The sequence below is a fragment of the Camelus bactrianus genome, chromosome 17 (genome assembly GCF_048773025.1).
Source record: "Camelus bactrianus isolate YW-2024 breed Bactrian camel chromosome 17, ASM4877302v1, whole genome shotgun sequence".
NCBI classification, from domain to species: Eukaryota; Metazoa; Chordata; class Mammalia; order Artiodactyla; family Camelidae; genus Camelus; species Camelus bactrianus.
This window is the reverse complement of record NC_133555.1, coordinates 5891205-5903800: the sequence shown is the minus strand read 5'-3', so window position 1 is coordinate 5903800 and position 12596 is coordinate 5891205. Positions and strand designations below refer to the sequence as shown.

General features: G+C 51.6%; 1 protein-coding gene across 5 annotated transcripts in view; it reads right to left on the bottom strand.

Annotated features, from left to right (window-relative positions):
* ATP2B2 (ATPase plasma membrane Ca2+ transporting 2) overlaps positions 1 to 12596 on the bottom strand; it is a 330499-nt gene that overhangs the window by 27403 nt on the left and 290500 nt on the right. For all 5 annotated transcript variants that reach the window (XM_074344350.1, XM_074344347.1, XM_074344349.1 and 2 more), the window contains 2 exons: positions 3453 to 3694; positions 2371 to 2605 (listed from right to left, as the gene is read on the bottom strand). In XM_074344350.1, the coding sequence (XP_074200451.1) occupies positions 2371 to 2605; positions 3453 to 3694 (477 nt within the window). The remainder of the gene's footprint in view (positions 1 to 2370; positions 2606 to 3452; positions 3695 to 12596) is intronic.

The following is a 12596-nucleotide window of genomic DNA, read 5'->3' as shown; positions in this document are numbered from 1 at the left end:
TACAGGACCTGGGAGGCACTGGGGCCAGTCGCCCATTTTACAGATGAGGAGGACTGAGGCACAGAGACGAGAAGTGGCTTGTTAGCGGCAGAGCTGGGGCTGGGCTCCAGGTCCCCTTTCTCCGATGTCGGATGAACGTGCTTCCAGCCCTGCTGGGTGACAGCACCCCACTCCCAGAGACTGTGCCCGAAGCCAGCTCCTCAGATGATCTTAGTGTCATCAGAGACCTAGCTCAGCCCTCTCAGGCCCTCTCTCCTCTCCTCACCCTCCTTGACTTACAGCAACTTGCCCTCTCATTCTTGTGGTACCCAGGAGGAGGTCCCAGATAGGAAGGCAGAAAATCTTTTCTAACCTGGATTTGCTCAGCCACTTACAGCGAGACTTTGGGAACCTCACTGCCCCTGTTTGGGCCTCTGTGTTTTCTTCTGCAAATAGGGAGTGTGGGAGGGTGTTTGGACTAGATCAGCAGTTCAAGTCATGCCCCTCTAGTGGATTGTGAAATCAGTTTCATGGGTGGTGACCAGCGTTTAAAAAAACAGAAAGGAAGAAACAGAAGAGAACAGAAAATAAGCACATCACATTACTTTGTGAGAGTTATCTTGGTTAAGTGTGTGTGTTTGCTGAGTCATGACATAAAATACATTTCTTATTATTGGGGGTCATGGCCCAAAAATGTGTATTTCCGACACCCCCTCCCACCCCACCTCCGGGTGATGAGGCAGGAGCTTGAGCGTAGGGGCTTGAGAGGGCTCTGGGGATGCGAAGGACAGGGGAGCCGCAGGCCAGCCTCGCACACTGAGTATCTCCGTCGCCTGTAAGGAGATAACACATCACAGCAAAGCCCCAACCCGTTAGCAGCTGGTAACGAGCGGGTGTTGCACAGGGAGGCTGATAAACAGCTTGTGTATCCTGGGAGAGGTGCTGTCTGCAGGAACACGTGTATGGGCTCTGGTGCCAAGCACCGGGCGTGTTAATTGCCTTTGCTGTTTTAGGCTCTGGGTGGGAGTGAAGAGGCGTGCAAGCTTGCGTGTGTAAAATACTATTATTACCCTCAGTCTTCAGATGAGGAAATGGAGGCTCAGAGAGGTTATGTAACTGGACCAAGGTCACACAGCCGGTAATGCTGGGACTCAGGATCCCAGGTCTATCCGATGCCCAAGCCCACACTCTTGACCCCTCTCCCTACTGCCTAAATGTGAAAGTCCACGTCTGTGATCTTCAAATTCCACTTGGTCTTTGGAAGGCAGAATCTTCTAACATCAGGGTCAGGATTTGGGGAGCATCTTAACCTACACACTTTCACTTGAAAGACGGGGACATGGAGACTCCAAGAGGAGCAGAGAATGGCCCGAGGCCCCCAGAGAATGGTGTCAGCGTAAGTGGGGAACATGAGAGTTGCCCTTGGTGGAGGAAGGTGGCCCCAAGGGGCAGCATCACCAGATTTCCACAGCCAAGGCTGACCTGGACCCAGCAGTCTTCAAGGACGTGGAGGCTGGTCCCTCCTGTGCCTTGCCTCCACTCCCCGGCTCTCCCTCTCTGCCCCTACAGTGAGCCCCCACTGCAGCGTTTTGGAGATTCAGGACAGCTCTCTCCTCTTCCTACCACCTCCTTCCAGCCTGGGCAGCCCGACACCACGCCCGTCCTATCCTCCCTCAGTCCTGCAGATCCCCAGCACTGAATTCTCAGCCTTCCCCCAGATGCAGATTCAGCTGAAGGAGAATGAAATTCCCTAGGTGTGCTCATTACATCGCTTCACTTGATTCTTATGGGGAGGGGGTGCTGCCACCCCCCTTCCCTTCTGCTTGAGAATTTGACCTTTGGTTAACTTTCTAGCTCTGTTCCCCTGGAAACCTGATAAAGGAAGACTGCTGGCTGATTCACTAGGGTAAATTAATAGGTAAACTAGATCTGGTTGGGGAGAGCTCCAAATGCTGATGGGGACACACACCCAGGCTTGGGGCCTTCTTGAATGCAGTGACCTCTGTTACTGGGTGTCTCCACTGCAGGCACCCTGGAATCTGGGCCTATGGATTTGTTACAGGAGATCCTGGCTCCTGTGGGGCAAGAGGCTTCTAGGGCAGGGAAGCCCCCACGCTTGTCCCTGGGGGCCCAGAGGGAAGGTCTCTGGGTGGTTGGGTAGGCAGAGCAACGCTGCCTGGCAGGCCGTGGGTTCTGGGACATGTCTGGAGCAGACAAGTGTGGCTACGCTGGTCTTTAGAGTCTGAATGTTTAGAAGAAGGTACAGAGAAGACCTTGGGGTCTTGCAGGGAAACTGAGGCTCAGAGGGGTGGGGTGACCTTCGCCAGGTCACCCAGTGGGCTGCATGGCCCACCTCGCCCCCTCCCCTGAGCTCCATGGCTGGGCACCTACCTCGGGCCGCACGGGGTCCTCAATGCCCACCACGCAGATGCAGGTGAGGTCATTGAGGATGTCATTCTCGTTGTCCCAGTCGGGCTCGGGGCTGCTGGGGAAGTCGCGGTAGGCCACGCAGATGGTGCGAAGCCCGTCGCAGGCCATGGGCTCAATCACCTTCTTTACCATCTCGTCCCGGTCGCGGGGCCGGAAGACCCGGGGCTCACCAGCTCCGTTGAGGATTTTGCAGCACCTGCGGGAGGGGTGAGGGGGTTGGGTAAGGTCCAGCCAAGCGCTCAAGGGCCCGCCCTCTGACGGGCTCAGAGCTCACCCCCACCTCCCAGTGATGCCCTGCTGGCTGTGGTCGGTCACCTAGGGCCCGTCCAGTCCATCTACCATAATGCTTCAGGGATGGTCCTGCCCTCTGGGCCCCAGGCAGTGATGAAATCAGGCTGAGCCAAAAAGAAATCAGGCGGCCTTGTTGCAGTATGCCCCCTCCAATTCCGTAAGACCAGATCTCCTTTGATCTGTTTCATATTTAATAGATTTCATCTGGAAAAAACAGTTCCGCAGCTAAAATGGTTTTCAAAGGGCGTAAAACCCAGGCTAGCGGTTCCTGACTCAGCCGGCATATCAGGACGGCTTGGGAGAGCACTGAACAAACTCCCACCCGCAAGCCTCACACCAGAGGTTCTAATTCAGTTTGTCTGGGGGTGAGCCCAGGAAACAACGGGTTTTTTTAAAAAGCTGCCTGGGGTGATTCCAGAGTGTGACCAGGGTTGAGTCCCCTCAAGGTACCAATGGGGAAACTGGGGCCCAGAGAGGGGGCGTACCTTGCTTCTGGCTAACAACGAAAATAGAGACAACCAAGTCCATGCTAAGGGAAGGGGAACCAGGGAGATCTAACAGGGATGGATAATGGGTAGAACTTCCTGAGATCCAGTGATCTAGGGAGGGGAAGAGGGAGGACTCCCTGCTGGCAGGAAAATTTAAGAGGAAAGAGAAGTTGCAGCACAGGGCGAGGAAACACACAGGTGGTCTTGCTGGGGGACGCCCTTCCTGCACGCCCCCCGCGGGCCCCCGGCTCCCTGGCCCCTTACTTCTTGAGCATGATCTCAGAAGCGCCCTTGCTGTACATGCGGAAGCTCTCGTCCGGCATCTTGATGACGGTGCTCATGGACTTGCGCACCGAGTTGAAGGTATACACCTTGTACAGCTTCTCCTCCGGCATCTGGCTGCGCACAGGCTCGTAGTCCTGCTTCAGGTCCAGCACGAAGCCCAGGAGGCCACACTCCGTCTTGTTGCCCACCTGCCGGGGCAGCGCGCCCTCCTTCTCCGGGGGCTGCGGAGAGAGGTGGGCGGCTCACCGGGCTGCCCTGCCGGGTGCCTGCGGGTCTGCGGGGGTGGGTGGGCCAGCCCCGCCACCCCACCCCCTGCAGCCTCCGGCCTCGGCATCCCAGACCCAGTCCCGGCTCTGGATGAGGGCAATGAAGCAAGGCTGGCTTTCTGAAAATTACAAACTATTTCAAACATGAACCCGTGATAGAATTTAAAAAAAAAAAAGTGCACAGACTGTCCAGCTCTGTAGACCCTCAGCATTATACCATGTTTGCTGCAGATTTTTCTTTTTTTAAGAAGTAAAACCTAACAGAGTCAAATCCCCCTCTGTACCCCTCCTCGTCTGCCTAATCCATCCCTGTCACAGAAAGAAACTCCATCTTAAATATGGCATTAATCCTTATCCTGTGTGTGTTTTAACTTCTAATTCTGAGATAGTTCTAGAGTAACAGGCAGTAAGAAATAACACGGGGAGAGGACACACATCCTTCGTCTGGTTTCCCCCAGTGCTCTCTTCTGTATGGCTGGAGCACAATATCACAACCAAGATGTTGACAGTGACACAAGCCAACTGGCCGTATTCAGGTTTGACCAGTTTTACATGCTCCCCTGTGTGTGTGTGTGGGGGGCTCTGAGCAATGGCATCCCACGTGGATTCCCGTGACCACTACCATCAGGATGCACAACAGTTCATGACAACACGTCCTGCGCTGCCCTTGTATGACTGCGGTCACCTCCCTCCCTTCCCCCTCCCTGCCCCCGGCAACCAGGGATCTGTTCTCCAGCTCCATAATTCTGTCATTTCGAGTGTGTTATATAAATGGAACCATGCAGTCTGTAACTTCTGGAGATTGGCTTCTCCTCACTCAGCATAATCACCTGGAGAGGCAGGCAAGCTGTTGCATTCATCGATAGTGTGTTCCTTTTCACGGTTGGGTATTATTCTACGCTTTGGATGCAATGTCCCTTGTGATTTCAGTTTAGGTTGAACCAAATGCAATGGTTATTTTTGCACATCACTGTGGTCAACCATTGGTGATTTCTTGTAGATTGACCTCCTGTACGTATGTGCAGTGCTGTTTTGTGTGTTGAAAATGTCATGCAAGAAGGCTGTGTACATGTTTCTGTAACTTGCTTCACTCGTGTAACATTCAATTTTTGAGAGCTATCCCCATTCACGGAGCTGGTTTGTTCCATTTTAACTGGGCTGCGTGGACACCACAGCCCCGGCCCTGAGCCTCAGGGAAACCACCACCACATACATCCCCTGTGCTTCTCACGCCCTCGTGCGGCTGCCTGAACACAGGCTGTTCCATGCCTCTGCCTTCGCCCCTGCTGGTCCTTCCTCCATCCCTGCCAGGCAAACTCCTCCTCGCCCTTTAAGGATCAGCACAGATATTTCCTTGTCTTTGAAAATTGCTTGGTGGGTCTGTCTCCCCCAGAGTAAAAGAGTCGTTGTATTCTTTCCCTCCCTGGGTTCCCAGGGCAGCACAGAGCCCAGCACACAGTAGGCATTTACTCATTGTTTTCTGGATGGCTCAGTGCAGACCAGTCTGGGGCAGAGGGAGGCTCAGGTTAAAAGGTAAGAACAAGACGTCTCCACAGGGCACTCACAGTGGGATTAGCAGGTGGCAGTGGGAAGTTCATGCTGGCAGGTGAACTCACCTCCTATAGGCATGCCTCCCACACATGCATATGCCCCCCCCCACACCACTTGTATAAAATTAATGTGCAGCCACTCAGGTGGAGGTGCCTTTGGGAGTGGTGAAAGTCACCACGGATAAACTCACACCCTAGAGAGACGCTGAAGAGGAATAAATAACTCTGAGCATTCAGTGTCCAGCCCCACCTCATCCCCATGAGTGGCTCTTCCTGGGTCTCAGACCGGACTTGTACAGGAACTCTCAGGATCCACACCCTCAGCCTCCCTCGTATTGTTCAAAAGAGCAGCCCAGGCAAGAAGAAGAACTCTAGAAGATGCTGGACTGGTTGTGGAGGGGACGGGATGGCAATCAGGCATGTCACTGGCCGACTTCCCCTTCCACAGTTAGGGCTTGGGCTCAGGGAGCCGACCCAAGCCCTGGGGGGTCATGGGCATTGACTCAGGCATTCACAGCCTTAGACCCTAAGCTCTCATCCTCAGTTTCCCCATCTATAAGATGGAGAGGCGGGAGCAGATGATCTCTAGCTGAGAGAAAAATCAGCCTGCCCCTTTAGGTGGATGACAGTGAAGGATGGTAGAGCAGGCAGTGGGGCAGATCCCTCAGCGGGGACCCGGGGGCCGTGGGCCAAGGCTCAGAACGCCCTCCCTGCTCCACACCAAGCTCTTCGGTGGGATTCGATCTGGAAGCAGAGGAATCTGACAGCTTCCCCTTTCTACAGTTTGGGAAAAGAAATTCTAAGCACTCCCCTTAGTCTCTGTAGCATACAGTTATGTTGTGCTTTTAAAATTTATATATTTATTTACTTAGCATGTTTTTTTTTTCAATTTTATAATTAACTTTCTGGTGATTTCTAGAGTTTTATGAATCTTCCACCACGGTTTTTCCCTCTCTACTAATGACAAACCCGGAGGACTGAAATAAAAATGCCTAATTACTTATTTGCCCCAGAGAGCTGAGCAGTTATGCCTGCAAAACCCCTGGCACTTTATTACCCTCTGTGAATATTTTAATTTTCCTCTAAAAGGATTTCAAACCATCCACAGTTGCAAATGGCAGAGCTGCCTCCTCCGTAATTCAATTTGTTTCCGTGAACTTGAGCTCTGAAACTGCCTACGTGTACTACTAAGAAGTAGGGACCTGCCTCTTTTTTTCTTTTGGCTTTTTAAAAATCTTTACAAACCCACAGGTTTCGCTATTACTGTAGGCTTTCAAAGAGCCTTTGATCTCCAGGGCTCTCATTCCGTAGGAGAGTTAATAAGGCATTGGTTTTGAGGGACAGGAAGCAAGCCTGTAGGAAAAGTGACTTGCTCCTGGTCACAGACCTGCAGAGGGGCAGGTCTGGGGCTGCCCCCAAGCCCCCTGATTCCCCAATGCAGAGCTCTATCCAGCACATATCCCTGCATGGGCATTGAGCCCTTTGGGACTGCTGGGTGCAGCCATGGGCGTAACTTGGAGAGGGCAATTCATGCTCCTGTTTTGGGATGCTTGGGAGTGACTAGAGCTAAGACCAAGGAATGATGACCCAAAGAGCTCCAAGTTATAAATAACACATACAAAAATGAGATTAAAAAAATGTGGCTAGCAAGTACCATCTCACCCCCATGAGGATGGCCTATTATAAGAAAACAGAACAGAAAACATAGCGAAGATGTGGAGAAACTGGCACCACTGTGCACCGTCAGTGGGAATGTAAAATGGTGCAACCACTGTGGAGAACAATCTGGAGTTTCCCCAAAAAATTAAAACATAGAATTACCATATGATCCAGCAATTCCACTTCTGGGTTTTTACTCAAAAGAATTCAAAGCAGGGACCTGAGAAGATATTTGTACACCCATGGCCACAGTAGCATTTTTCACAGTAACCAAAATGTGGAAGCAACCCAAGTGTCCATCACAGATGAATAGATGAGCAAAATGTGGTCTACACATACAATGGAATATTATTCAGCCTTAAAAAGGAAGGAAATTCTGACACGTTCTACAATATGGATAAACCTTGAGGTTGCTATGCTAAGTGAAATAAGCCGGACACAAAAGGATGGATACTGTGTGATTCTTCTTATATGAGGTCCCAAGAGTAGTCCAATTCAAGAAAGTAGAAGGGTGGGTACCAGGGGCTGAGGGCAGTGGTGGTGGGGAGTTAGTGTATAACAGAATAGAGGTTCAGTTGGGAAGGTGGAAAGTTCTGGATACGGATGGTGTCCAATGTCAGTGTACTTAATGCCACTGAACCATACACTTAAGATGGTTAAGATGGTAAATTTTAAGTTATGTATATTATACCACAATTAAAAAAAAAAACCCTCCTTCTTGCCTCCCACCCCAAATAATCCAACCACAGCCTGGTAACTTGCACCAATTGCCATAGGGTGATATTTGAAAGAGCATGTTAGAAAAAGACTTTTTGCTCACTAGCTGTCTCTGATGGCCTAGGCCACGCCCCCTCACCCCTCAAGGACCAGAACAGGCACCGGCAGAGCAGCCTCCCCGAGGCTTGGATGGACCACCAGCCAGCCTCAGCAGATGCCGCAACGACCAGAGTTTGAATGCGGACTCTGCTCACCCTTTACGGAGCTCTTCACGGGCGTCCTCACTTGTATCCCTGCAGCTCCCTAGGAGGCGGCCTGTGATTAGTCCCAGGTGCACGGAGGGGCCCGGAGCGGCGAGGCCACACCACTCGTAAGTGGCCGAGCTAGGATTTGACCTCAGCCCTTCTGGGCTCTGAGCCCAGGGCACACGCCCTCCCAGGAGCCCTGCCTCTCTTCACCAGCATTCGAGATCATCGGTTAACGAGGTAACTGGTGGGTGACTGATTTAGAGTCCACGTCGGGGAGAGCTGTGGCTGTCTGGCTTATCTCCACTTCCCGCTGTGGGGTAACCAATGAATATTTGCTGAATGAATAAATGAATAATTTTGGTGTTTTTGTGCGTGGAGCGCTGCCAATGGGAGGCCAGATGGGATGGGATTTTGTCAGAATCGTGGCCTCCAGAATTGTCATCAGAAGGCCTGCCACCCCAGGAGCCTCTCAGGTGCTAGGCCACCTGAGGGCAGGAGGGGGCAGAGCCATGCCAGTGAGCCACGGACCTGCCACAGAGGTTGTAAAGGCATGAGGTCCATGTGTGGGTCCAGGGCGACAGCTGGGACAGGCTGAAACGCTGTGGGAAGACACACTGTTGGAAAGCAGACTCCCTGAGGATGCCCTGGGGACCTTTCCAAGCTCACCAGTGCACCATGCCTACGTGTGCACGCAGTGTGTATGTGTGCATGTGCGCGTGGTATGTGTGTACATGCACATGTGTTGTGTGTGGTGTGTATGTGCTGTGTTTGTGGCATGTGTGTGCAGTGTGTGCAATGTGTGTGGTGTGTGTGGTGTGTGGATGTGTGTGTGGGGGTGGTGAGAAGATGGAATCAGGGATTAACAGTTCCGTTAAAAATCGGAATTCCCCATCCAGGGTTATTTGCTTTAAACTCTTCTCCCAGGAATGGTGTTTGTAAAAAAACCAAAACCAAATGAGCTGTTGAATCCAACACAAAGGCCCCTGCGACTTCACGTGCCCGAACGAAGGGCCACCCCATCTCCCCATCTTAATGCCCTGCTAAGTTACTTTCAGGGCCTCCTGTGCCTTCTGGAACCCCTGTCTTGGCCAGAGCCTCTTGCAGAGCTGGCTTGACTCAGGGAGGGGTTTGAGGCTCACTTGAATATTCAGCCGCACCTGGGTTTAGAGCCAGGAGGTGTGAGGTCAAGGGCTGACTCTCTCTGTTTCCTAGAGTCACCTCCCCACCGCCTCCGTCACCTAGGAGCTCTAGTTCTAGGACGTGTGAGAAATACAATCAAGCACACCCTTCCTGCGTCTTGGGGGTTACTGGGGCTTCCTGGGGTAAGGAGGCACCCCAGTTTGGTGATGGGGTAGGCTGAAGACTAGGACTGTTTCTAACTAGGTGAAGTTTGGGTTATTTATTTAGGAAAACCAACCTGCCAGGAAAATCCTGCTTCTTCCTCCAGAACCACTTCAGGGATGCCAAGGAGATTTGTTTTTCTTTCAACAGTTTATGTTTTCAGAAATACCCCATAAACTTCCAACAATTTGGCTCCACGAGTGCCCATCTTCAGTCTAATAATTCAAATGTTAATCGTAGTGTCAACCTACTTCAAAGGCGGTCTCATATAATATAAAATTAAAGTCCGCCTGGGTGGTTTCAATGCACAGAATAAACGTGGGTGGAAAAGGAGGATGTCTTCCCCAGAAAGCGCAGCGCCTCTGAAGTCTGAGGAAGGAGCTATTTCCATCTTAAAGCTCAGCTGGGCCCCGAGAAGCAGCAGGTGATGAGAAGAAGCTAGTAGAAGCCTTGACGTTCAGAGTTGGAGGTGACAAAGCACATCTGAAGGTGCCAGGATTTCTGAGGCAGGGAAGCAATTTCTGACTAAAAGATGACTCACGTAGCTTCCCTCAGAGAGCAAGTTTAGCTCCCAATGGTTAGAAATAGGAGTGGGAAGAAGAAAGCTCTGCCATCCTCAGAAGGGACTGGGCCCTCTGTGAGGGCCCTCCTGGGTCACTTTTCTTGGCCTCCCTGCTGGCAGCCCTGGCCCTCACACGACTGTCCACCCGTGCCTGGGAGGCTCTGAGCACTGTGAGGAGAAAGCCTGTTAAAGGCTTATCTGCTGCCACCTAACTCCCCCTCAGCCTTCCCAGCCTCACCCTGGGAAGGTGCCATCATTCTGGCCCCAAGAAATGCCTAGGCCACAGACGGCCACATCTCCCGAGAGGTCTCTGGGTCTTGGCTGGGCTGTGGTCCTGCCTGGAATGACCCTGCCCCCTCCCCAGCTTGTTAAAACTCCTCCAGAATTCTCTGGGCTCAACTCTGCCACCTGGTGTCAGAAGCAACCCTGGGCAGGTTACTTGATATTTCTGCAGCTCCATTTTTTTAGCTGCAGGATAAGAATGGTTGTATTTGCCTTGATTACCTGGAAGGCATGTGCAGGGTCAAGCAAGACAGGGACTGGCAAAGCAAACTACACAGGGTAAGGCTCAGAAATAATAATAGAGGTAATAAGAGTAATAATTGATATGGACTGAACACTTGCTGCATGTCAAGCACTGTACTGGGAGCCACACATTCATCTGTTCATCTGATCTTCACTGCAGCCCTGGAACTGCCTCAAGGCAAAGGTGCAGCCAGAGGAGTTGGGCATGGAGTGCAAGCTCTGGACTGGAAAGACCTGGATTCGAATCCTGGCTCAGCCTCTCATCCACTCTGGGACTCTGGGCACATTCTTTAACTCCTCCCAGCTTCAGTGTCCTTTTCTATGAACGGGAGATGTGATGTCACCTACTTTCTGGGCCTCAGAATAAAGTGACGGGGTTGGACCAGGTGGTCCCTAAGATCTGGGAATGCATGTAGATTACACCCACATAACCTACCCTTGCAACTACTCATCTAGTTTCTTTTTTTTTTTTTTTTTTAAATCTTTTAGAAATAGAGCTAATTCAGAAGTCTCTGGATCAGTGCAGACCAGAGAGCTGAGGGTAGTTCCAAAGGAGAGCTCAGCAGGCTGGAGGTACCAAGAGAACACTGGTACTGGCCATGGGACTGGGACCAGGGCCAACTCCTACTTCTTGCTGCCACAAGAATAAGAAAGTAGAACAGAGAGAGAGCGCTGTCCTGAGCCTCTTGTCACTTCATATTTATCCATCCACCAGCCACATAGTCATCCATCCGTCTACTCATCCACTTATACATCTACCATCCATCCATCCATCCTGCACCCATTATGCATCCCCCTTCCTACCTGGTCCTCATCTCACTGATTACATATCTATACATTTATTCCCTAGTCAATTCACTTACCTCACCCACCCACCCACCCAGTACTTCCCAAGAGCCTATGCCAGGGGAGCAGAGATAACTCAGCTGTTTCACACTCCCGAAGAGCCCACAGCCTGCATCAGACAGTGAGACGACACGGAAGAATTGCCCTCACGGCTGGGGGGAGAAACAGCCATGCCCAGGAGCTGTTTCCCAGGCCAGGCTCGCTTCCCAGCCACAACTGATGGGCAGTGCGTGGACAGTGCGTGCCTTTCCCGGCCACCTCCTCTTGCATGGTGAGGATGTTCTGCCGTCTAGATTTCTGAGCCTGGTCTGGAGGCTGGCTGGACTTCCACCCTCTGCCGAGCAGCCCCTGACTCTTCTCGGGATTCCTCTGGGCCTAGATGGGCCATCCCTGGAAGCCCCTTCTCCCAATATGGTTGGCAGTCCTGGCTGTGAATCTGACCCTCTGCACCCCAGGCCTTTCTTCCTGAGGCCACCCATTGCTAACGATGCTGCAGGATTGGTTTTAATGATCAAGAACCTAATCTGGACACCCTACTCAATAGCTAGCTGCCTTTAGGGTATCTGTAAGTTGGCTTGCCACCAACTGGTTGTGTAACTTTGGGCAAGACCCTTTCCCTCTGGACCCCTGATGCCTCTGCGGTCTGTTCAGCCATTGATTAGCCTCTGACTACAAATGGAATCTCCTTTCACTGGGTGATCTTACTGCTGAATAACAACAACACTAATCACACTGGATGCTCAATATGTACCAGGCACTGTGCTAAGCACTTTCCACTTACTAACTCATTTCATTCTCATAAAAACCCTATTATTTCCCCCAGGAAACTGAGGCACAGAGAGGTTAAGTAACTTGTTTACAGTCACACAGCTAGTGAAGAATTTGAATGCAGGCTATGTGGCTCTGGAGTGTGAACTTTAACCACCACCCAGTCATACCAGGGGTCTCTGCTGTCTCTTCCACACTGATCACCCCCAGCAAGGAGAACCATGTGGCCAAGGTTCTTTCAGAGAAGACACAGAAAGAGAGGCACAGGGGTCCTAGGATGCCAGGGTGCAAAGCATTGAAGGACATTGGTAAGTGACTTGGCCTGATTACAAACCAAGGATCCCGGTTCCAAAGTCCCTGAGCTGTTCCAGTCTTGGCAGCTACACTTTCTCCCCAGATGGACTGATGCATCCCAGTCCTTTAAGCCACCCTGAACACAGCCTCAGCCAACTACATCTAGAAGTGAGATTTTGGCTTTGCCACTGGTCCTCTGAAACACTGCCTAATTGAGACTTATCGCTGCAGAGATGTTTCGCAGCCCTCCTGGCAGATCCCAAAACTCCTTTTCACTGTAATTGCATAATACACATCTCAATTCAAGACCATCTTGCAGGGCTCTGCCCACACGCCCGCTCCCATCA